This window comes from Megascapheus bottae, chromosome 17 (genome assembly GCF_031878675.1).
Source record: "Megascapheus bottae isolate mThoBot1 chromosome 17, mThoBot2.hap1, whole genome shotgun sequence".
Classification (NCBI taxonomy): domain Eukaryota; kingdom Metazoa; phylum Chordata; class Mammalia; order Rodentia; family Geomyidae; genus Megascapheus; species Megascapheus bottae.
This window is the reverse complement of record NC_143525.1, coordinates 51,463,366-51,487,801: the sequence shown is the minus strand read 5'-3', so window position 1 is coordinate 51,487,801 and position 24,436 is coordinate 51,463,366. Positions and strand designations below refer to the sequence as shown.

General features: G+C 52.9%; 1 protein-coding gene across 3 annotated transcripts; it reads left to right on the top strand.

The window, feature by feature from the left end:
- The first annotated feature begins 7,190 nt into the window (after positions 1 to 7,190).
- Wdr45b (WD repeat domain 45B) lies at positions 7,191 to 23,811 on the top strand. Of its 3 annotated transcripts, none has more exons than XM_090351434.1 (10): positions 7,191 to 7,397; positions 14,480 to 14,554; positions 16,787 to 16,888; positions 17,393 to 17,480; positions 17,936 to 18,030; positions 19,324 to 19,514; positions 20,928 to 21,013; positions 21,627 to 21,728; positions 22,396 to 22,517; positions 22,726 to 23,811. In XM_090351434.1, exons 1-10 carry the CDS (start codon positions 7,331 to 7,333, stop codon positions 22,830 to 22,832), a joined length of 1,035 nt encoding a protein of 344 aa, XP_090207560.1. In that variant the 5' UTR covers positions 7,191 to 7,330; the 3' UTR covers positions 22,833 to 23,811. The 3 variants fall into 3 exon arrangements, with proteins under 3 accessions (XP_090207560.1, XP_090207561.1, XP_090207562.1); XM_090351435.1 differs by lacking the exon at positions 7,191 to 7,397 and adding an exon at positions 7,985 to 8,484; XM_090351436.1 differs by lacking the exon at positions 7,191 to 7,397 and adding an exon at positions 12,465 to 12,813.
- The last annotated feature ends 625 nt before the right edge of the window (positions 23,812 to 24,436 follow it).

Below are 24,436 nucleotides of genomic sequence, written 5' to 3'. Positions count from 1 at the left end.
ATGACCTCCAGGAAGATGACGTCCAGAAAGACCTCCAGGAAGACGACCTCCAGGAAGACAACCTCCAGGAAGACGACCTCCAGGAAGATGACGTCCAGAAAGACCTCCAGGAAGACGACCCCAAAGGAAGATGACGTCCAGAAAGACCTCCAGGAAGACGACCCCAAAGGAAGACCTCCTCCAGGAAGACGACCTCCAGGAAGACGACCTCCAGGAAGACAACCTCCAGGAAGACTTCCAGGAAGACGACCTCCAGGAGGATGACCTGCAGGAAGATGTCCTCCAGGAAGACGACCTCCAGGAAGACGACCTCCAAGAAGACGACCTCCAGGAAGATGACCTCCAGGAAGATGACCTCCAGGAAGATGACCTCCAGGAAGACGACCTCCAGGAAGATGACCACCAGGAAGATGACCTCCAGGAAGACGACCTCCAGGAAGACGACCTCCAAGAAGAAGACCTCCAGGAAGACGACCTCCAGGAAGACTTCCAGGAAGATGACCACCAGGAAGACGACCTCCAGGAAGACCACCTCCAGGAAGATGACCTCCAGGAAGACGACCTCCAGGAGGACAAGCTCAAGGAATATGACCTCCAGGAATATGACCTCCAGGAAGACCTCCTATAGGAAGACGACCTTCCGGAAGACCTTCAGGAAGAAGTCCTCCAAGACGATGACCTCCAGGAAGATGACGTCCAGAAAGACCTCCAGGAAGACGACGTCCAGGAAGACAACCTCCAGGAAGACGACCTCCAGGAAGATGACGTCCAGAAAGACCTCCAGGAAGACGACCCCAAAGGAAGACCTCCTCCAGGAAGACGACCTCAAGAAGAAGACCTCCAGGAAGACGACCTCCAGGAAGACTTCCAGGAAGACGACCTCCAGGAAGACGACCTCCAGGAAGACGACCACCAGGAAGACGACCTCCAGGAAGATGACCTCCAGGAAGACGACCACCAGGAAGATGACCACCAGGAAGACGACCTCCAGGAAGACGACCTCCAAGAAGAAGACCTCCAGAAAGACGACCTCCAGGAAGACTTCCAGGAAGACGACCTCCAGGAAGACGACCTCCAGGAAGATGACCACCAGGAAGATGACCTCCAGGAAGACGACCTCCAAGAAGAAGACCTCCAGGAAGACGACCTCCAGGAAGACTTGCAGGAAGACGACCTCCAGGAAGACGACCTCCAGGAAGATGACCACCAGGAAGACGACCTCCAGGAAGACGACCACCAGGAAGACGACCTCCAGGAAGATGACCTCCAGGAAGACGACCACCAGGAAGATGACCACCAGGAAGACGACCTCCAGGAAGAGGACCTCCAAGAAGAAGACCTCCAGGAAGACGACCTCCAGGAAGACTTCCAGGAAGACGACCTCCAGGAAGACGACCTCCAGGAAGATGACCACCAGGAAGATGACCTCCAGGAAGACGACCTCCAAGAAGAAGACCTCCAGGAAGACGACCTCCAGGAAGACTTGCAGGAAGACGACCTCCAGGAAGACGACCTCCAGGAAGATGACCACCAGGAAGACGACCTCCAGGAAGACAACCTCCAGGAAGACTTCCAGGAAGACGACCTCCAGGAGGATGACCTGCAGGAAGATGTCCTCCAGGAAGACGACCTCCAGGAAGATGACCTCCAAGAAGACGACCTCCAGGAAGATGACCTCCAGGAAGACAACCTCCAGGAAGATGACCACCAGGAAGATGACCTCCAGGTAGACGACCTCCAGGAAGACGACCTCCAAGAAGAAGACCTCCAGGAAGACGACTTGCAGGAAGACAACCACCAGGAAGACGACCTCCAGGAAGACGACCTCCAAGAAGAAGACCTCCAGGAAGACGACCTCCAGGAAGACTTCCAGGAAGACGACCTCCAGGAAGAATACCTCCAGGAAGACATTCTCCAGGAAGACGACCTCCAGGAAGACCTCCAGGAAGACGACCTCCAGGAAGACGACGTCCAGGAAGACAACCTCCAGGAAGAATACCTCCAGGAAGACATTCTCCAGGAAGACGACCTCCAGGAAGACTTCCAGGAAGACGACCTCCAGGAGGACGACCTGCAGGAAGATGTCCTCCAGGAAGACCTCCTCCAGGAAGACCTCCAGAAATACCTCCTACAGGAAGACGGCCTCCAGGAAGATGACCTCCAGGAAGACCTCCCATAAGAAGTCGACATTCAGGAAGACCTCCAGAAAGAAGTCCTCCAAGACGACGACCTCCAGGAAGATGACCTCCAGGAAGACAACTTCCAGGAAGATGACCTCCAGGAAGACCTTCAGGATGACAACCTTCAGGAAGACATCCTCCAGGAAGACGAACTCCAGGAAGACGACATCCAGGAAGACAACCTCCAGGAAGAATACCTCCAGCAAGACCTCCAGGAAGACGACCTCCAGGAAGACAGCCTCCAGGTAGAAGACCACCAGGAAGACATCCAGGAAGTCAACCCCCATGAAGACGACCTCCAGGAAGACAACCTCCAGAAAGACAACCCCCAGGAAGATGTCTCCAGGAAGACCTCCAGGAAGACGACCCCAAAGGAAGACCTCCTCCAGGAAGACGACCTCTAGGAAGATGACATCCAGGTAGACGTCCTTCAGGACGATGACCTCCAGGAATATGTCCTCCAGGAAGAAGAACTCCAGGAAGATGACCACCAGGAAGACCTCCACGAAAATGTTCAGGAAGACGTCCACCAAGAAGATGACCTCCAGGAAACTTCCAGGAAAATGACCTCCAGGAAGACTTCCAGGAAGACAACCTCCAGGAGGACAACCTCCAGGAAGACAGCTCCAGGAAGATGAAAACCAGAAATACGACCTACAGGAGGGTGACCTCCAACAAGACGAATTCCAGGAAGACGACCTCCAGGAAGACCACCTCCAGGAATTCGATCTCCAGGAAAACCTCCAGGAAGATGTCCAGAAAGATGACCTCCAGGAAGACCACCTCCTCAAAGATGTCCTCCAGGAAGTCGTCCTCCAGGAAGTCCAGCTCCAGGAAGACGACCCCAGGAAGACGTCCTCCAGGAAGACTACCTCCAGGAAGAAGACCTTCAAGAAGACCTCCAGGAAGACGTCCAGGAAGATGACCTCCAGGAAGACGACCTCTAAGAAGACGACTTCCAGGAAGCCGATCTCCAGGAGGCCGAGCTCAAGGAATATGACCTCCAGAAAGACAACCTTCAGGAAGACGTCCTCCAGGAAGATGACATCCAGGAAGACGAACTCCAGGAAGAGGACCTCCAGGAAGACAAACTCCAGGAAGACGACCTCCAGGAAGAGGACCTCCAGGAAGACGACCTCCAGGAAGAGGACCTCCAGGAAGACGACCTCCAGGATGACCTCCTCCAGGAAGACCACCTCCAGGAAGATGTCCTTGAGGAAGACGACTCCAGGAAGATGACTTGCAAGAAAAAGACCTCTAAGAAGATGACCTCCAGGAAGACGTCCTCCAGTAAAACCTCCAGGTAGACGACCTCCAGGATGACAACTCCAGCTAGACGTCTTCCAGGAAGACAATCTTCAGGAAGACGTCCTCCAGGAAGATGACCTCCAGGAAGATGTCTTCCAGGAAGACATTCTCCAGGAATACCTCCTCCAGGAAATCCGCTCCCCCCCCCCCCCCGCCTCCTTAAAAGATGGCTGTCTGTGCACCAAGTGGAGGGGCTCTGGGAAGCGTGGCTCAGTGTTTAAATGGAGGTACTACCCTCCCTCTGTTCCTTCTGTTTCTTCTCCTCCCTTCCCTCCCCATCCTCCTCCTCCTCCTCCTCCTCCTCATTATTTTCCTCCTGTGATAGGACGGGGGCTTGTAAGGATGTGTGGTATGGAGACGGGCGGGAGAAGGGGGCTGGTGGTGTGCTTGGCTTGGCCTCACGTGGACACCCTCGGCGCTCCCAGTGGGCTCTGCCTCAGTTGGATGAGCTCTGCGCTCCCCTTCTGCTCTGCCTCAGTTGGATGAGCTCTGCGCTCCCCTTCTGCTCTGCCTCAGTTGGATGAGCTCTGCGCTCCCCTTCTGCTCTGCCTCAGTTGGATGAGCTCTGCGTTCCCCTTCTGCTCTGCCTCAGTTGGATGAGCTCTGTGCTCACTGCCTGCTCTGCCTCAGTTGGATGAGCTCTGCGCTCCCCTTCTGCCCTGCCTCAGTTGGATGAGCTCTGCGCTCCCCTTCTGCTCTGCCTCAGTTGGATGAGCTCTGCACTCCCCTTCTGCTCTGCCTTAGTTGGATGAGCTCTGCGTTCCCCTTCTTCTTTGCCTCAGTTGGATGAGCTCTGCGTTCCCCTTCTGCTCTGCCTCAGTTGGATGAGCTCTGCGTTCCCCTTCTGCCCTGCCTCAGTTGGATGAGCTCTGCGCCCCCCTTCTGCTCTGCCTCAGTTGGATGAGCTCTGCGCTCCCCTTCTTCTTTGCCTCAGTTGGATGAGCTCTGCGTTCCCCTTCTGCTCTGCCTCAGTTGGATGAGCTCTGCGCTCCCCTTCTGCTCTGCCTCAGTTGGATGAGCTCTGCGCTCCCCTTCTGCTCTGCCTCAGTTGGATGAGCTCTGCGCTCCCCTTCTGCTCTGCCTCAGTTGGATGAGCTCTGCGCTCCCCTTCTGCTCTGCCTCAGTTGGATGAGCTCTGCGTTCCCCTTCTGCTCTGCCTCAGTTGGATGAGCTCTGTGCTCACTGCCTGCTCTGCCTCAGTTGGATGAGCTCTGCGCTCCCCTTCTGCCCTGCCTCAGTTGGATGAGCTCTGCGCTCCCCTTCTGCTCTGCCTCAGTTGGATGAGCTCTGCACTCCCCTTCTGCTCTGCCTTAGTTGGATGAGCTCTGCGTTCCCCTTCTTCTTTGCCTCAGTTGGATGAGCTCTGCGTTCCCCTTCTGCTCTGCCTCAGTTGGATGAGCTCTGCGTTCCCCTTCTGCCCTGCCTCAGTTGGATGAGCTCTGCGCCCCCCTTCTGCTCTGCCTCAGTTGGATGAGCTCTGCGCTCCCCTTCTTCTTTGCCTCAGTTGGATGAGCTCTGCGTTCTTCTGCTCTGCCTCAGTTGGATGAGCTCTGCGCCCCCTTCTGCTCTGCCTCAGTTGGATGAGCTCTGCGCTCCCCTTCTGCTCTGCCTCAGTTGGATGAGCTCTGCGTTCCCCTTCTGCCCTGCCTCAGTTGGATGAGCTCTGCGCTCCCCTTCTGCTCTGCCTCAGTTGGATGAGCTCTGCGCTCCCCTTCTGCCCTGCCTCAGTTGGATGAGCTCGGCGTTCCCCTTCTGCTCTGCCTCAGTTGGATGAGCTCGGCGCTCCCCTTCTGCCCTGCCTCAGTTGGATGAGCTCTGCGCTCCCCTTCTGCTCTGCCTCAGTTGGATGAGTTCGGCGCTCCCCTTCTGCTCTGCCTCAGTTGGATGAGCTCTGCGTTCTTCTGCTCTGCCTCAGTCGGATTAGCTCTGCGCCCCCTTTCTGCTCTGCCTCAGTTGGATGAGCTCTGCGCTCCCCTTCTTCTTTGCCTCAGTTGGATGAGCTCTGCGTTCTTCTGCTCTGCCTCAGTCAGATTAGCTCTGCGCTCCTTTCTTCTCTGCCTCAGTTGGATGAGCTCTGCGCTCCCCTTCTGCTCTGCCTCAGTTGGATGAGCTCTGCGCTCCCCTTCTTCTCTGCCTCAGTCAGATTAGCTCTACGCTCCCCTTCTGCTCTGCCTCAGTCGGATGAGCTCTGCGCTCCCTGCCTTCTCTGCCTCAGTTGGATGAGCTCTGCGCTCCCCTTCTTCTCTGCCTCAGTCGGATGAGCTCTGCGCTCCTCTTCTTCTCTGCCTCAGTTGGATGAGCTCTGCGTTCCCCTTCTGCTCTGCCTCAGTTGGATGAGCTCTGCGTTCCCCTTCTGCTCTGCCTCAGTTGGATGAGCTCTGCGTTCCCCTTCTGCTCTGCCTCAGTTGGATGAGCTCTGCGCTCCCCTTCTGCTCTGCCTCAGTTGGATGAGCTCTGCGTTCTTCTGCTCTGCCTCAGTTGGATGAGCTCTGCGTTCCCCTTCTGCTCTGCCTCAGTTGGATGAGCTCTGCACTCTCCTGCTCTGCCTCAGTTGGATGAGCTCGGCGCTCCATTCTGCCCTGCCTCAGTTCGATGAGCTCGGTGCTCCCCTTCTGCTTTGCCTCTGCTCTGCCTCAGTTGGATGAGCTCGGCGCTCCACTTCTGCTCTGCCTCAGTTGGATGAGCTTGGTGCTCCCCTTCTGCTCTGCCTCTGCTCTGCCTCAGTTGGATGTGCTCGGTGCTCCACATCTGCTCTGCCTCAGTTGGATAAGCTCGGTGCTCCCCTTCTGCTCTGCCTCAGTTGGATGAGCTCTGCGCTCCTCTTCTTCTCTGCCTCTGCTCTGCCTCAGTTGGATGAGCTCGCCGCTCCCCTTCTGCTCGGCCTCTGCTCTGCCTCAGTTGGATGAGCTCTGCGCTCCCCTTCTGCTCTGCTTCAGTTGGATGAGCTCTGCGCTCCCTGCCTTCTCTGCCTCAGTCGGATGAGCTCGGCGCTCCCTTCTGCTCTGCCTCAGTTGGATGAGCTCGGCACTCCACTTCTGCTCTGCCTCAGTTGGATGAGCTTGGTGCTCCCCTTCTGCTCTGCCTCTGCTCTGCCTCAGTTGGATGTGCTCGGCGCTCCACATCTGCTCTGCCTCAGTTGGATGAGCTCGGTGCTCCCCTTCTGCTCTGCCTCAGTTGGATGAGCTCTGTGCTCCCCTTCTTCTCTGCCTCTGCTCTGCCTCAGTTGGATGAGCTCGCCGCTCCCCTTCTGCTCGGCCTCTGCTCTGCCTCAGTTGGATGAGCTCGCCGCTCCCCTTCTGCTCGGCCTCTGCTCTGCCTCAGTTGGATGAGCTCTGCGCTCCCCTTCTGCTCTGCTTCAGTTGGATGAGCTCTGCGCTCCCTGCCTTCTCTGCCTCAGTCGGATGAGCTCGGCGCTCCCTTCTGCTCTCCCTCAGTTGGATGAGCTCGGCGCTCCCTTCTGCTCTGCCTCAGTCGGATGAGCTCGGCGCTCCCTTCTGCTCTGCCTCAGTCGGATGAGCTCGGCGCTCCCTTCTGCTCTGCCTCAGTCGGATGAGCTCGGCGCTCCCTTCTGCTCTGCCTCAGTCGGATGAGCTCGGCGCTCCGTACGCGCTCGCCCCAGGCGGACGCGCTGGACGTCTCGCCGGCCGTCCCAGCGCGCGCGCGCACGCACGCACGCACGCACGCACGTCCACAGGCCCTCACGCCCCGCCCCTCGCCCCTCGCTTCCGGCCGCGGCGGCCTCCGCGTCCGCGCCCGCCCCGCGGACAGCTCGAAGCCCCGGCCCGGGCGGCATGCGGCGCTGAGGAGCGGTGGCCCCCGCGCAGCGGCCCCCGCGCGGCGCCATGAACCTCCTGCCCTGTAACCCGCACGGCAACGGGCTGCTGTACGCCGGCTTCAACCAGGACCACGGTGAGGCCCGGCCCTGACCCGCCCCGGCCTCCGCCTCGGCCCCGGCCCCCGCCCCGCCCCGCCGAGTCCGCGACCCCGGCCCGCCACCCGGCTCCCCGCCAGTCCTCGGCCCCTCCGCGCCCCGCCCCGGCCCCCGCCCCGGCCCTGCCCCGGCCCTGCCCGGTCAGCCACCCCGGCTCCCCGCCAGTCCTCGGCCCCTCCGCGCCCCGCCCCGGCCCTGCCCGGCCCGCTCCCCGCTCCCCGCCCGCCCCCCGTGCGGCCCGGGCCCTCGGGTTACCACAGCGCCGGCCTCGGCCCGCCACCCGGCTCCCCGCCAGTCCTCGGCCCCTCCGCGCCCCGCCCCGGCCCCCGGCCCGGCCCGCTCCCCGCTCCCCGCCCCCCGTGCGGCCCTCGGGTCACCACAGCGCCGCCTCCCCGCGGCCCGGCCCCCCGCCGCCGCCGCCCTCCCGGAGAGCCGGCCGCCCCGCGTGGAAGTGCGCGCCGAGGAATGTCATCACGGCGGACACGAAATAATGGCGATTGTGCAAGGACGAGTGCAGGGCGCGCCGCCCGCCCGCAGTTGGCTTTGGTTGTGTGTCTTTTTTGAGGAGCGACCGTGGGATTCGAACTCAGAGCCGACACTAGGCGCGCGCTCCGGGCTTAGCCTCACCGTAGCCCTGTTTTGCCTTAGTGTCGAGTAGGGTGTCCACGTTTTGCCTGGCCTCCCGGCGTGTGGGTTGAGATGAGGCCCTGCCCACGCTGCCTGAAACCCAGGGGCCGGGGTGGGGCTGGGAGCCGCGCAGCCCAGCCTCCTGTGGGTTCTGAGACAGCGCTCTCCAGGCTGAATTACATAATGCTGTAACGGTTGCCTCTCATCTGGCAAACGTTTGTTTGGGCTACACACTTTGATAGGGCTGAGAATACCCTGATCGAAACCCAAATGAAGTAAAAGACAGTGTGCCTCCCACACCACCTGAATGGACTGGAGAGGTCTAAGGAGTTCCCGGAGGTGGGGCAGTTAACTTCCAGTGTGGTGTCTGGCCTGGTCCCACTGCAGGGACTGCAAAAGAGCATGGTTGTAGGGAGCGTGTTGGAATGCTCAGGAAAGGTAAAATATAAAATGCATCACTCATAATTGAGCCAAGATCTCTGTATGCAGTCCAGGTTAGCTATGACCTTATGATCTCCTGGCCTCACCTTCCCTAGTGCTAAGATTACAGGCATGCCTCAGGATGCCTAGCAAAATAAAAACAATAGGTCAGAATTAAGACTTCTTTTTTTTTTTTTTCTTCAAGTAGTAGAGCATTAGTCTTGAGCACAGAGAGGCTCAGGGACAGCACCCAGACCCTGAGTTCAAGGAAAGAACAACAAAAGCCAGAAGTGGTGCTATGGTTCAAGTGACAGAAGCCCAAGGACAGTGCCCAGGCAAACAAAACAAAACTTTTCATACCAAATCTGGTTACAGTTAAGTGATTGAATATCATATCTTGTTTTTGCTTATACCAACTTAAATGTTGCTCCTGGTACTTTGCTTGAACACGTCCCGTAAAGTCAGGCTTAAAAATTACTTTTATTATTTTTCTGTGTGTGGCAGCCCTGGGGACTGAACTCAGGGCCTCTCCCTCTCCCTCCCTTCTCCTCTCTCTTTCTCTGCCAGTCCTATGGCTGGAACTCCACCTTTTTCTGTTTATGTAGTAGTAAGGAATTGATCCCAGGGCTTCATGTATGCTAGGCAAGTACTCTACCACTAAGCCACATTCCCAGTCTTATTCCTGAGCTTTCTCAAGGCTAGGGCTCTGCCACTTGAGCTATAGCATCACTTCTGGACACTGTGCCTGGCACCTTCAGGCTTTTTCTGTGTATGTGGTACAGACAAATGGAACCCAGGGCTTTGTGCATGCTAGGCAAGAACTCTACCACTGGACCATACTCCCAAGCCCCATTTCTTAAGCTTTTTTGCTTAAGGCTAACTCTGCCATTTGAACCACAGTTTCACTTCTGGCTCTTCTGTGGTTAGTTGGAGATAAGAATCTCTTGGACAGTTTTTCTTTCTGTGTGTGTGTGTGGGGGGGGGTTATGGGGCCTGAAATGGACCTGGACACTGTCTCTGAGCGCTTCAGCGCAAGGCTACCGCCCTACCCTTGAGTCAAGCCTCACTTTTCCCATTTTCAAGAGGTTAAGTGAACATAAGAGTCTTGGGTTCTTTAGTGCCCTGGCTGGCTTTGAACCTTGATCCTCAGATCTCAGCCTCCTGAGTAGCTAGGGTTACAGGTGTGAGCTACCTCGGCCAGCCGACTTTCATACAGGTTTCGGCACAATCCTGAGTAGCAAAGAAGCTAGGATTACAAGTGTGCACCACCACCACCCAGAAGACCTGACATTTTATTTTTTTTTATTTATTTTATTTATTTATTTATTGCCAGACCTGGGCTTGAGCTTAGGGCCTGAGCACTGTCCTTGGATTTTCTCAAATCTAGAGCTCTACCACTTGAGCCTCAGCACCACTTCCAGCTTTAATCTATGTATGTGGTACTGAGGAATCAAACCCAGGTCTTCCTGCATGCTAGGCAAGCATTCTACCACTAGGCCACACTCCCGGCCTCTTATTTTTAATTTTTAATTATTTATGTTTTGCCAATCCTGGGGCTTGAACTTGGGGCCTGAGAACTATCCTTGGGCTTTCTCAAGGCTAGAGCTCTACCGCTTGAGCCACCCCAGGTCTTCATGCATACTAGGCAAAGCAGTCGACCATAATTGTTTTTACAAAGGTGATGTACAGGGAAGTTATAGTTACATAAGTCAGGTAAAGAATACATTTTTTTTTGGTCTGGACAGTGTCACCTCTGCCACTCACAAGTTGTAAAGTTTGTTTTCAACTTATGTCTACTGAGTACCGCTGCTACATTTGTTTATCCCTATCCCTCCATTTCTTGGCCTTCCCTTACCCTCCCAAAGATACATAAATGAAGAAAAAATGCAAAAAAAAAAAAAAAGAGGAAATGGCAACAAAACAGAAACCCTGTTTGCATTTCCTGGAGTTTATCTTGATGACTGTTACTTCACATGGTCAGATGCCCACAGGCACTGTGCCTTTGTGCTCCTCTGCTAAGAGTCTCCTTCGGCGCTCTGTGAACTGTGAATGCCTATAGTCCTGTATAATTTATGTCCCAATTTCAGACTTACTCAGGGCCTGAGCACTGTCGATGAGCTTTCTCAAGGCTGGAGCTCTACCACTTGAGCCACAGCATTACTTCTGGCTTTTTCTGTGTGTGTAATACTGAGAATTGAATCCGGGTCTTCAGGCATGCTAGGCAAGCACTCTACAATTAGGCCAAACTCCTGCCTCCTCAGACCTGACTTTTTTTTTTTTTTTTTTTTGCCAGTCCTGGGCTTAAGCTCAGGGCCTGACCACTGTCCTTGGAGTTTCTCAAGTCTAGAACTCTACTACTTGAGCCTCAGCACCACTTCTGGCTTTTTCCTATGTATGTGGTACCAAGGAAACAAACCTGGGTCTTTCTTTGTGCATGCTAGACAAGTACTCTACCACTAGACCGAACTCCCAGCCCCCAGACCTGACTTTTAAAATCACTTTTGCCCATAATTTTAAATTGTTCAGATTTTTGGCATGCCTTTTCCCAAATACAATTTGCACTACAATAGCCTTGGTTCAATGATAAATGCATTTCCATGCAATGTCCTCCTGTTTTCTTTCCATTCAGATGGGATGCTGGAGTGTTTTGGACATGTCTTGTCTCCTAGTTCACGAGCTTGAGCTGCCAGGAGCAAGCTCTGTGATGGCTCCTGTGCCATTGCCATTGCTGTAGTTGTCAGGGTCAGGTGGGGTGTCTGAGAATGTTATGTGTAGGAAGAGGCCCTCTTGGGATCCCCATGCCCTTGACAGGCTCACTGGGGTCGGGGTGGGTTGCGGTGGACGCAATCCTCACAACCTTTGGGCCCAGTGTTTTGTTAGGATGGCAAGGGTAAAAGTTCATTCTCTCTGAGAGTGCATTTTTTTTTCCTGTCCGCCTTTTGTTTCTGTTTTAACTTCCTATTGAAGTATACGGCTTGCAGCGTTTTCCAGACTGAACATGCTTCTTGCCAGGAACCAGGTACCAGGTGCCTGGCCACCCTTGTGCTCCCTGCAGCAGCAGCCTGATCCGCTCTCTCCCGTAGGCCAGGCTCTCCTGCTTTGTATTTTTGTGCTTATTTCTGGTTTGGACTGTTACTTAAGGGCAAAGGGCTTGCCAGGCAGGCACTCTACTACTGTTATGTATTCCCTGCTCTTGTTTTGGCTTAAATTTCTGTGAGATTTTTTCCCTATATTATTGAATATGGTTATGTTTCTCATATGTATATAACGTTTCTCATTCATCCATTGATGGCACTGTGTAGGTATTTGTCTTTGCTGGGTGTGAAGTACTGATTTGATCCTTCTAGAGCAGGCTCTTGGTGAGCATGAGTTCGCATTTCTGCAGGACAGCTGAGGTAGCAGTGCAGCTCCATCAGTGTGCCCCACCAGTAGAGCTCCGTTCCCACGCTCACCGCCATGTGCACTGGCTTCTTCATCCTCTGGCTCATGTGTGCTAGGTTTCGTTGTGCTGTTGCATGTTGGATTTTTCACCATCCTGTGCTACTCTTATCTGTATGGCCTCTTTATTTTTTTTGCTCATTGTTGAGCTGTTTGTTTCTTTTTGCAGGTTTATAGGGGTGTTATACTTTAAATCTTTGGCTAGACATATAGTAATAAGTATATGTGTAATAACTAAGAGAGCCAGGGCCAGGTGCTGGTGGCTGATGCCTGTAATCCTCGTGACTCGGGAGGCTGGGATGTGAAGATTGCCGTGGGAAGCCAGCCCACGCTGGAAAGTCTGTGAGACGATTAAATCTCCAACAAACCACTGGCGGGGCAGAGGGGAGGGCGGCGGGTAGGAAGCTGGGATTGGAGTTGTGGCTCAATTGATAAAGTCCTAGGCTTGACCAAAGGGAGGGGGCGGGGGATGGAAATTTAACAGTACTGTTTCTGTGTTTTTCAGGAAAGCTTGATTCCTCTATGTGGAACATTCCAATAATATAAAATTCTGATAACATAAAAAGTGTTGCACACTGGAACAATTTAAGAGATAGTAACAGAACTTGCAAATGGAGCCGGGAGTGTGGCCTAGTGGTAGAGTGCTTGCCTAGCATGCATGATGACCCAAGTTCCATTCCTCAGTACCACATACTACACAGAAAAAGCCAGAAGTGGTGCTGTGGCTCAAGTGGTAGAGCTCTAGCCTTGAGAACGTCCAAGGACAGTGCTCAGGCCCTGAGTTCAAACCCCAAGACTGGCCAAAACAAAACACAACAACAATAACAAAAACTATATCAAGAACTTGCAAGTGAACTTCAGATTCAGGCCTTACAGCATAAGAATAGTCTCCAATTCATGAAGAGAACGGTCAGTGCTCCTTGGGTCTTTTGCTGTCTGTGTCATGTGATTTGGACAAAAAGCATGCATGTGCTTTTCCAGTCTGGAAGGGTGGGTGATACAGAACAACCACCCTCCAAATCTGGAGCTGTGGAGCAAAACCAGCAGCATGAGATTAACAGGGAGTTTCCATCCCGCTACCGTTCGCTTCACAATCATTGAGAGGAAGCAGGTTTGCACCATGGGGAGGCTCAGGGGACTGAAGCCTAGAAGATGATGGTTTACATCCAGCCTCGGAAAAAAAATACTGACATTCCATCTCAAAAATGCCAGATTGGGGTCCAGTTGTTTGGCCTAGGGCATGCATGAAGACCTGGGTGTGATTTCTCGGTACCACATACATAGAAAAAGCCAGAAATGGTGCTGTGGCTCAAGTGGTAGAGCTCTAGACTTGAGAAAGCCCAAGGACAGTGCTCAGGCCCTGAGCTCAAGCCCAGGACTGGCAAAAAGAAATTGTCAGATTGGCTGAAAGGCTCAAGTGGTAGAGCACCGGCCATGAACAGGCAAAAACTGAGTAAGCGTTCAAACCCTGGTACTGGCAGAAAGGAAGGAAGGGTGGAGGGAGGGGAAGAAAGGGTTGGGAGATTGAAGATTTGATAGTGTGTGTGTGGTCTTGGGGCTTGAATTTAGGGGCTGAGCCCTGTCCTTGAGCTTTCTTCCTCAGAGCTAGCGCTCTGCTACATGAACTACAGAGCTGCTGCTAGCTTTTAGGCAGTTAATTGGAGGTAAAGAGTTTCACAAACTTCCTTGTCTGGGCTGGCTTTGAACTGTGATCTTTATATCTCAGTCTCCTAAGTAACTAGGATTACAGGTGTTAGCTACCAGTAGCCAGCTGAATATTTGATTATTTCATGTGAACAGTAATTGGACATGGTATTTAAAGGGGCTTAATGAGCTGGGTGCCTGCAGCTCATGCCCATAATCCTAGCTACTCAGGAAGCTGAGATCTGAGGATCTCAGCCTGGGCAGAAAAGTCTCTAAGACTCTCATCTCCAAAAAACTACTCAGAAAAGGCCAGAAGTGATGCTGTGGCTCAAGTGGTAGAGTGCTATCCTTGAGCACAAAGAGGCTCAGGGAGAGTGTCCAAGCCCCAGGACTGGCAAAAAAAAAAAAAAAAAAAAAAGCTTAATGAAGGCTGAAACTATGACTCAGTTAAGATTCCTAGAGTTAAAGTAGGCGGGGCGGGAAATGACTCAACTAGTAGAGTTCCTATTTATCCAACTTGAAGCCCTGAGTTCAAACCCCAGTACTGCTGTAAAAGAAAAAAAAAACATACATAAAATAGGAAATACAAATAAAAAGTCTAATGTAGTCTTGTCAGCAAGATCCAGAGACCAGCACGAACTTGGGTGTTTCCTCAGCTCTGGCATTACCTTACTGGGCCCTTCATAGCCTGAGTATGACCTGGAGGTGGTGATTGGTGGGTGTCCTCGGTCTTACTCACGGGGTGACTGCAGGCTGTGTTGAAGGAGCCCAAACAATTCACAGATGCCAGGTGACCTTTCTGAAGGAAAGTAGCTGGGGTTCAGTGTGTGTCCTGCCTGCAAAGGGCTGGCGTCCGTGTGGGCTTCTTTGACCCTGCTTTTGCTTGTATGTGCCTACGGAGTAACCTCTTTTTTCATACTCTGTGAATTAGGGTGCTTCGCATGTGGGATGGAGAATGGATTCCGAGTCTATAACACCGACCCGCTCAAGGAGAAAGAGAAACAGGGTAAGCAGCAACTGTCATTTTCTGCATCTCAGGTGTGGCTACAGGTGGCTACACGCAGGGGTGGTTTTGTGCTGAGGCACGGTGTGGTATGACGTTCTGGGCCTTGCCAGTTCTGTGTGAAGAGCCAGGTGTGTGGATGGAGGGCACTTTCATTCTTTCCTGTGGGGCTGGAAACTGCAGAGAACTCAGGTGTTGGGTTTTGATGGCCAGTGTGGTGCCTGGGGACACACACACAGTCTCGTGCACTCAGGAGACTGAGGTGTGGGGCAGGAGTTCAAGGCCAACCTAGGCTAGCAAGTCTCTGACTCAAACAAAAAAAAAAAAATATCCCTGGCGGTAACAGATTGCATTGCTTTTGTTTGCTTATTTTAGTGTCTTAATCTTTATTTTCATGAAATAAATATTCAAAGCTGGAATTAGTAATTACACTGGTAAGTAAAATAATTCTGATTCTTTTCCTGTTCTATCAGGGAATAGATTAGCATAAAAACGCTAGAATTCTAGAATGCAGGATCTTCTTGCTTTGGTTTATCTTCGTTTCCTCAGAAGAATGAGCAACATCCTCTTGTCTCTGTGGTTCAGGTTTTTAGTTTCTGGTTCCAGAGCTGTTTCTCTGTGAGAGGAAGTCACTGGGGAGTTTCTAGTACACTGCTCAGCAGTCCCTACCCCAGGGACTCTGAGAAACACTTCTGAACCCCCATCTAGCACTTCATGATAGGAAAACTAGCATAAGGGACCAAGAGTGTGGCCTAGTGGGAGAGCGCTTGCCTACATGCATGAAGCCCTGGGCTGGATTCCTTGGAATCACATACATAGAAAAGCAGAATGTGGTGCTGTGGCTCAAGGGGTAGAGCACCAGGCCTTAAGAAAGCCCCGGGACGGTGCCCAGGTCCCTGAGTTTAAGCACAAGAGTAGTTTGGCCAGGCACCGGTGGGTCGCACCTTAGGAGGTTGAGATCTGAGGATCACACTTCAGACCCAGCTTGAGCAGAAACTTCTGAGACTCTCATCTCCAGTTAACCACTAGAAAACTGGATGCAGTGCTGCAGCTCAAAGTGGTAGAGCATTGACTTTGAGTGAAAGAGCTGGGGGACAGCACCCACGTGCTGAGTCCAAGCCCCACAACAGACCAAAAAGGTGTAAAATATATAATTAGTGCTTGTCACTTGCACAGAGGCTTAAGTAAGTGTGCACCATCTTTATCACAGCACAGATCACAGTGTCACCATTCTAGCTGTTCCTCAGTGCCTACCAGCGTGGGTCACAGTCTTACATTACACGTTCCCTATTCACAGGCCTGCAACATGTAGTCCAATACATACCTGAAAACTGTAGAGTACTGTAGGTTTGTTAGACTGTTTTATCTTATTCTTACAGACCTGTGATAAAATTTGCCTTGAGTAGGCACAGCTGGGTACTGGTGGCTCAGGAGGGTGAGATCTGAGGATTATGGTTCACAGCTAGCTTGGGCAGGAAATTCTGTGAGACTCTCATTCCTAGTTAATCACCAGAATACTGGAAGTGGTGCTGTGGCTCAAGTGGCAGAGCACTAGCTTTGAGCACAATGAGGCTTAGAGACAGAGCCCAGGCCCTGAATTCAAGCCCCATGAGTGCCAACAACAACAAAAGTGAAGAGCTAGGACGTAAGGATCAAGATGCATTGCACATATGAATGAACACGTAAAATCAGAACACCAGCCGGGAGCATGGTCTGATGGGATAGTGCTTGTCTAGCCTGCAGGAAGACCTGAGTTGGATTCCTTGGTACCACTACACAGGAAAAGCTGGAGATGGTACTCTGATTCAAGTGGTGGAGTTCTAGCCTTGAGAAAGCCCAAGGACAATGCTCAGGCCCTGAGTTCAAGCCCTGGGACTGTCAAAAAAGAAAAATCAAAATACCATTGTAAAACTATTTGAAGATAGTAATTTGGGTCTAGGAATGTGGTTTAGTGGCAGAGTGCTTGCCTAGTATGCATAAAGTCCTGGATTTGATTTCCTCAGCACCACATACACAGAACAGGAAGTGGTGCTGTGTTTCATGTGGTAGAGTGCGAGCCTTGAAAAAAAGAAACTGAAGGACAGTGCCCATGCCCTGAGTTCAAGCCTCAGAGCTGGCCAGAAATTAAAAATTTTAAAAGTACCCTCAAAAAGTTAAAAATATGGTGTTGAATGTTACATGTATTCATACACTAATACATATACTAATACATTTTTTTTTAAATTCTCATTTCAGAATTTTTGGAAGGAGGAGTTGGCCATGTGGAAATGTTATTTCGTTGTAACTATTTGGCTTTAGTTGGTGGTGGGAAAAAGCCAAAATATCCCCCCAACAAAGGTAAAGTAGTGCTGTGCTGGAGGCCTTGTCCCATGCGTAGCTTAGTTCTGAGCTTGCCCTCACAGCCTGTGCTGTGGCAAGAGGCCTTGTCATTGTGGGGGCTGGCTCGGGGGGACAGCCTTCTGACTAAATGGATCTGGGGTGTTGCTGCTAAATGAGGGCTTGCCAAACTGTCCTTTGGCCTTGTGTGTGTGTGCGTGCGCGCGCGTATGTGTATATGTGTTTCACCAACTAAAGGAGAAGTAAGGGAGACGGAGCTCTTCTCTGTTGAGAGACCCAGGCAGTGTGGTTGGGGGAGGGGGCGTGTGCATGAGGACTGCAGCTGCTCTGGTGTGAGCACTGTGAACTGTGCGGGGTGAGGGTGCCTGCTCCTCTGGTGTTTCTGGGGTGATCTGGCTCAGTCCCCCTGCCCTGGCCACACCCTTGGGGTAAGCGGCCTGTGTAGCAGTGGCTCCTGGCCCAGCCTGGGGGCTGCCGTCCCATCAGCCTGCTCCTCTGTTTCAGTGATGATCTGGGATGACTTGAAGAAGAAGACGGTCATTGAGATAGAGTTTTCCACTGAGGTCAAGGCAGTCAAACTGCGGAGAGACAGGTGGGCCCAATGTTACTTCCCAGAGGCTTCCATGGGCTCCGGGAACACCTGGGTGCTGCTCTGTTAGAGAGAGGAAAGACGTATGGACGTAGGAGGGGCTGCAGATTTTGACCCAGGGCCAGCGGGGTTCTGCCCGCATTGGCAGGATGGCAGGGCGTTTGACGGGAGGGAGAGTGCCTGCCTTTTCAATGATACCCATGGAGGCATAGGTAGCAGGCACATGGCCTGAGGCCCTACCTGGGAAAGGACCAGTGGACAGGGCTGCAAGTGGGTCTCCAGTGATAGAGCACCTGCCCAGCAAGCTGCTTGTAGCCCTGCAGCAGTAATGAAGAGGGAGAAGAAGAAAAGTGAGTTTTCATTGGTGGTATTTCCAAGTTTCAAAGCAAGACGAGAAGCCACAGAATGTTACTTTTGAGTTTCAAAGGGAGAAAACTTAACTGCATTTTCCTTTCCAGAATCGTGGTGGTTTTGGACTCCATGATTAAGGTGTTCACATTCACACACAATCCCCACCAGCTGCACGTCTTTGAAACCTGCTATAACCCTAAAGGTGAGAGCTGGGAAAGGAGCTCTGGGGGGTGTGGCACACACAGGCTGTCCTGTCCTGAGAGTCCTTTCTACAGGACAAGACTCCTTGTGTGAGCTGCTCTGTCCCCACCTATGTGAGCACTCCCCCTCCCCCACAGCCCCAGCCCCACTCCACTGGGGCTCCACCCTCTCTTCTCTTTTCTAACCAGCTTGCTCATCATTGTCATAGGTCTTCCCCCAGGGCTACAGGAGGGTTAAAACTTCCTCCAGCTTCCATTTCTTTTGCTGGTTTTGAATGCTCTCTTGCAGGGCTCCAGCGATCCGCCTGCTGTGCTGGGGGACCCACTGGGGTCGTGCACTGCCACACTCTCCCGGGATGTCTCTTTGAATTGTCGAGTATTTTCTGGTCACTTTGTTGTGGCAGTCAGTGTTTCTGTCCTGTGCCAAGATCATTCTGCCTTGATTTTCCTTTTTTATCAGTCCTGGGCCTTGAATTCAGGGCCTGGTCTCTGCTCCTGAACGTTTTCTGCTCAAGGCTAGCACTCTACCACTTGAGCCACAGCGCCACTTCCATCTTTTTCTGTGTATGTGGTATGGAGGAATTGGACCCAGGGCCTCATGCATGCTAGACAAGCCCTCTACCACTAGGCCACACCCCCGGCCCCCTACCTTGATTTTACAAGTGTTGCAGTTCATTGTGGCTGAATGTATGGGCTCACTCCTGTGCTCCCAGCCCCATCCCAGAGTGTGCTGACTGTGAAGGAGGCTCAACAACAGAACAGTATGGTAGATCACAGCTCCACAGATGGGTTTTGGCCCCTGGCTGCCGTGGGGACAATCCTTAAGACCCCATCTGAATAGGCAGGTTCATAGCTCAGAATCGTCTCTGCATCAGCTGTAACTTCACTGATGCAGATAAGCAGGTACTGGTCTCCAAACCGCAGCCAGGGGAGTCTTAGTTTCTGCTTAGTATAGGAGGTTTTTATTATTATTATTATTATTGCCTGTGGAGCAGTTTTAATTTTGTAATTTTGCATTACAGTCTCAGTAGTAGGCACCACAGAAGAGGACACCTGACAAACGTAGTTTATTGGTAGTAAATTGTCCAGCAAGTACTTCCAGTTAGAAGGGAGGTGTCACGTTTCATGGGAGGTGCTTTTTTTTTTTGTCTCTGATACCATTTACAATCAGGATGTCTTTGACTTTGTGATTCTGAGAGTGTCATTACGGTTGTTCTGCTTGTAGACTCAGGATAGAGAGTTTGTTTGGAAACTTTGGCTTTTGTCAGCTCTGGATGGATTTCTGTCTCTCCCAGGCCTCTGTGTCCTGTGTCCCAACAGTAATAACTCCCTCCTGGCCTTCCCTGGCACCCACACAGGCCACGTGCAACTCGTGGACCTGGCCAGTACTGAGAAGCCACCAGTGGACATTCCTGCACATGAAGGCGTCCTCAGCTGCATTGCTCTCAATCTGCAGGGAACCAGAATTGCAACTGCATCTGAAAAAGTGAGTGTGTGCCCTGCCACAGCCCAGGAAACCTGCCGCTGGCGAGTGTGCCCAGCCGGCCCGTCACGTCACATGTGGGAGTGCAGACCAGGCTTGCCCACATTCTCTTACTTCCTGCTCTTTTTTTATTTTCTTTGCCAGTTGTGGCCTTGAGCTCAGGGCCTGAGCACTGTCCTTGGACTTTCTCAAGGTTAGAGCTCTACCACTTGAGCTTCAGCACCAATTCTGGCTTTTTTTTTTCCTATGTATGTGGTACCCAGGAATTGAACCTGGGTCTTCGTGCATGCTAGGCAAGTGCTCAACCACTAGGCCACACTCCCGGCCCCTCACTTCCTGCTCTTTACAAATCAGTGTGTTGTCAGCTGAGAATATGACAAAACGTTAGGCCCCTGTAGTGTGACCCCTGTGACTCATGACCGCCTGGGTGCCTGCCAGGCCGCTTGGTGAGACTGCCTCAAATAAAACACAGACAAACACTTACCGGCATAAAGCCCCTCAGAGCTGCCAGTTCACACATCTCCACACAGGCATCTCGCTGCCTGGCAGTGCTCCTACCTGAATTTCCACTGTCTCACACCTAACATTCGGCACACTGTATGATCCTTCCGTTTGCCTGAGGTGAAAGGTTGATTTCTAAAATCTTTACATATAACTATTTTTACTTCTATTAGCCTATTTTTATATATTTACAAAGAAAATTTATACTTTTCTTTTGGTCAGTCATGGGGGTTTGAGCTCTGGACCCCTGGGTCTTGTCCCTGAGCTCTTCAGATCAAGGCTATCGCACTACCACTTGAGCCACAGCACCACTTCCAAAGTTTAAACTTTAAGACGGGACGCCTCGTATCAGTAGAAGGTCGTTGTAAGTGGGGTGAGAGCCCAAGCGAGTGTATCTGTGAGTGACCTTGGTGGGGTGAAGGTGGTCCGAGCTGGAGCTGTGCCCCGAGGGTGCCCAGGCAGCCCTGCCTCCCTCACGCACCAGACCCAAGCAGTGGTTCCGCTTCCCCAGTGGATGCTGCTTGTGTCTTTCCATCTCAAGAGCAGGATTACATGCCCATGCCACGCTTTGCTTCCCCCCTTCTCTCCTTCCCCCTTTCTCCCCACCCCAGTGTAACTCAGATGAGGTTGTCTAGACCAGGAGGGCCTGAAGCCAGCCCGGACCTGAGCCTTGCCCAGGCATTGGCCAGGGTACCAGGCATAGAGGCCACTGAGTGCCTTCCTGAGCCCCTGCCCTAGGCTGTGAGCACACGGCAGTGGGGCTGTGAGTCAGCAGACAAGGGACATGCTGAATTTCAGGTCCTGTGGGGGGTTTGGGGAACTTGGATGAGTGGAATTGTGAATGTATGAATCATTTTAGAGACTAACAAAGACGTGTCAGTTGTTGATAATAAAACACTTCGCTGTTTTTCAAAGGGGACCCTTATAAGAATATTTGATACTTCATCAGGGCATTTGATCCAGGAGCTACGAAGAGGATCTCAAGCAGCTAATATCTATTGGTAAGGAAGCTGTGATGCTCTGGAGAGGAGCCTGTGAGGGGCTTGTGTGGCGGGCAGTTCTTTTATTACTGACTTAACCTTTCATTCTGGAGGGTATATTCAGATACAGAGCATTGTAGCTCCTTACATGGCACTCTTGTTTGCTGGTTAGTCTCTGTCTCCTCACCTCCATTGTATCATCTTCCCTGTGTTTTAAAGAAAATGCTAGACCCCTTATTGATTGTTCCGAAGCTCTTAACACGTCCCCAGGGGTCTGTAGTGCTGAAGTCCAGGGCAGGCATTCCCCTGGGGCCTCCAGTCCGCAGGTGCGGAGCCACTGAGGTCCAAAGACGACATGAGGCCAGTGCCTGCCTCAGCCCACCTGCTATCTGTCTGAGCCTCCCGGGAGTCCCCGCTCCCACCTCACACACACACACACCAAGTGGCACCCTGTGGTGTCTGGGGACAGCTGTCACTGTGCTCTGCCTCTAAGACTTTTTATTTTCTTTGTACCAGGGGAATGAGCAGCTTCTTAAACCTGGTGGGAGTGCTGAGGTCTTTGGGCATCCAGTAGCTGTAGGGTGGGGTCTCTGGCATCTCTGCACAGACCTGAGCTCCTCTGCTTTCTCTGCAGCATCAACTTCAATCAGGATGCTTCTCTCATCTGTGTGTCCAGTGACCATGGCACTGTCCACATTTTTGCAGCTGAAGACCCAAAAAGAAATAAGCAGTCGAGGTAAGCGTTAGGAAAGCTGCTGGGGTAGGGTCTGGCCGGACGGGCGCGATGGCTCATGCCTGTCATCCTGGCTCCTCAGGAGGCTGAGATCTGAGGATCCAGGTTCAAAGCCAGCCCGGGCACAAAAGGAACCTCTAGAAAATGGGAAGTGGGGCTTGGCTCAGGGGTAGGGCTGTAGCCTTGAGCTGAGGAGCTCAGGGACAGAGTCTAGGCTGAGTTCAAGCCCCTGACCCCCAACAACAACAACAAGAAAGGATTGCTGCAGCTTCGGTGTGCACAGACATGTCCACCTGTCCTTTGTTTGGGTTTGGGAGCAAGCATGACTTGACACTGTAGAGAATAAAAAAACCATTGGCCCCAGCACAAACTGATGGACCCCGGTCGGTCCCCCCGTGCTGACGCCGTCCCCTGTGCTGACGCCGTCCTCCGCGCCAGCGCTCGTCTGGGGGGTTGATGGAGAGACATCTGTAGACACGGTGCACTGACCGCTGTTTCATTTAGAAACACCTGTAAGGACTGCAGGGTTTTACAACAAGAAATAAAAGATTTTAAAAACAGAACTAAAAGCATCCAGTGCGAAGTGTTGGTGTTTTCAGCCGTTTTCTTGAGTGTCAGGCATTGGTCTTTGTAACGTTGTGAACCCACCACTTTCTCCTCCTCTTTGCAGCTTGGCGTCAGCCAGCTTCCTTCCCAAGTACTTCAGCTCCAAGTGGAGCTTCTCCAAGTTCCAGGTGCCCTCGGGCTCGCCCTGCATCTGTGCCTTTGGAACGGAGCCCAGCGCCGTCATTGGTGAGTGGTCCCTGGGGCCGGCCCGCGCACCCCCTCCTCAGCCACATTCCCAGGAAGGGAGTTGGGGCGTAGCACAGGCGATCCCAGGGTGGTCGTCTTCACCCAGCGCTTACAGGACGGGATGTGGCCAGGGTGCCCAGGGCACTGCTGGCTGCGTGGGGAGATGGGGAAGAGGTGTATGGTGATGGACGGTCCCCTTCTGTCCCAGCGATCTGTGCCGACGGCAGCTACTACAAGTTCCTCTTCAGTCCCAAGGGCGAGTGTGCCCGGGATGTGTGCGCACAGTTCCTGGAGATGACCGACGACAAGCTGTGACTCCGTGACTGCTGCCCAGCGCCCCGTGGGCTCCTGAGGTGAGGGACTGCCCTCCGGAGCCAGGCTGACGGCTCCCGCATTAAAGAGGACCCTGGTCCAGGCTCCGCCTGTGAACGCCGCCCTTTCATTCAGCTCTGACCTTCACATTTGTGGTCCCGCTGCTCTCTCAGGCCTGCGGGCCTCCTGCTGACCTGGGCACAAGCCAGAAGCAGCAGCGGCCCTGGAAGCTTGTCTTTGCAGCTGGTGGCATCATTGTCCCTAGCCCGCAGAGAGGGTGTACCAGGCTCCTAGGCTGATGGCTGCCAGGCAAGACCGCCAGCCACCAGCCTCTGCCTGCTGCAGATGCAGAGATGCAGCTGGCTCTGTTAAGAGCTCACAGCACGGTGGCACCCCAGCCCCAGCGTGGTCTCCACCACATGGGTCTCCCGGCCGTGAGGGAGCACCTTCCCGTCTCCAGAGCCCTGGCCTCCACCGGGGCCCGGTCAGATCTGGGTTAACGTGGAGTTTCCTTCCGAGTGCACGAGGGAACAGGCTTTAAAGACTAGTGACAGGAGAAAATGGTAGTGGACTGGGGGACCTGCTCTGCAGCCAGCGCCCGGGCTGCCTGTTGTGTCTACTCCCTTACCACCTTCTCCTGGCGTTTGGAGGCGTGCTGTACACTAACCTGGGATGACACACACTTGGCACAGGTGCAGGCCACAGGACCTGCGTGGCACTACCACTGAGGCGTGCATTCAGGTTTCTTGAGTCCTTTCCAGGAGGCCTGGTTTCACAGTTTAAGTTCATGTTGCAAACATTTAAATTCCACCCAGCATTGAGTCCCCTGTCCTGCCAGTTTCTTCACTCTCGTGGAATCAGCTGACTTTGTGGTTTTCATGTCAAGTATGCATGTTCCCTTTATGTGTATTTAATCATGAAACTTAATTTTGCACACTTATTTGTACTGTTCTTTTCAATAAAAGTGACTAATTTTGTTGTACTCAGTACCTGTGGTGAGCAGAGCTGGGCCTGAGGAGCGAGGTGCCCCTTCCCCCGCCGAGGGGCTGCAGTGTGGGTCCTGGACCTGGCCTGTGCCCTGCCTGCCTTGTGTGCCCTCACTGGAAGGGGGAAAGGCTGTAGGAGGCACGGGGTTTGTGACGGGAGCCAGGGTGCAGACAGCAGCGCTGACTTCATGTTTCGAGCTGCTGTGGGTCACCACTTCTGGCCTTCCTAGCTTCAGAAGGAGCCATGTTGTGTGCTGCCGTTGGGAGCTGCTGCTGGTGTGTCCATGAGTGAGTGCCTGTCTGCCCTGGAAGACTTCATGTATGAACACCAGTGCCCCTCTACCTTGATAGACTTCACGTGTGATCTCCTGTGTTGTCTATCTTGATAGACTTCACGTGTGATCTCCAGTGTTGTCTGTCTTGATAGACTTCACGTGTGATCTCCAGTGCCCGTCTATCTTGATAGACTTCACGTGTGATCTCCAGTGCCCGTCTATCTTGATAGACTTCATGTGTGATCTCCAGTGCACGTCTATCTTGATAGACTTCATGTGTGATCTCCAGGGTTGTCTATCTTGATAGACTTCATGTGTGATCTCCAGTGCCCGTCTATCTTGATAG

Excerpts from the sequence above, each read along its gene's own strand:
- Wdr45b (XM_090351434.1), top strand. The coding sequence starts at position 7,331 with ATGAACCTCCTGCCCTGTAACCCGCACGGCAACGGGCTGCTGTACGCC. Across the intron at positions 16,889-17,392 it reads AAAATATCCCCCCAACAAAG|TGATGATCTGGGATGACTTG; the intron begins GTAAAGTAGTGC and ends CCTCTGTTTCAG. Across the intron at positions 21,014-21,626 it reads CAAGCAGCTAATATCTATTG|CATCAACTTCAATCAGGATG; the intron begins GTAAGGAAGCTG and ends CTTTCTCTGCAG.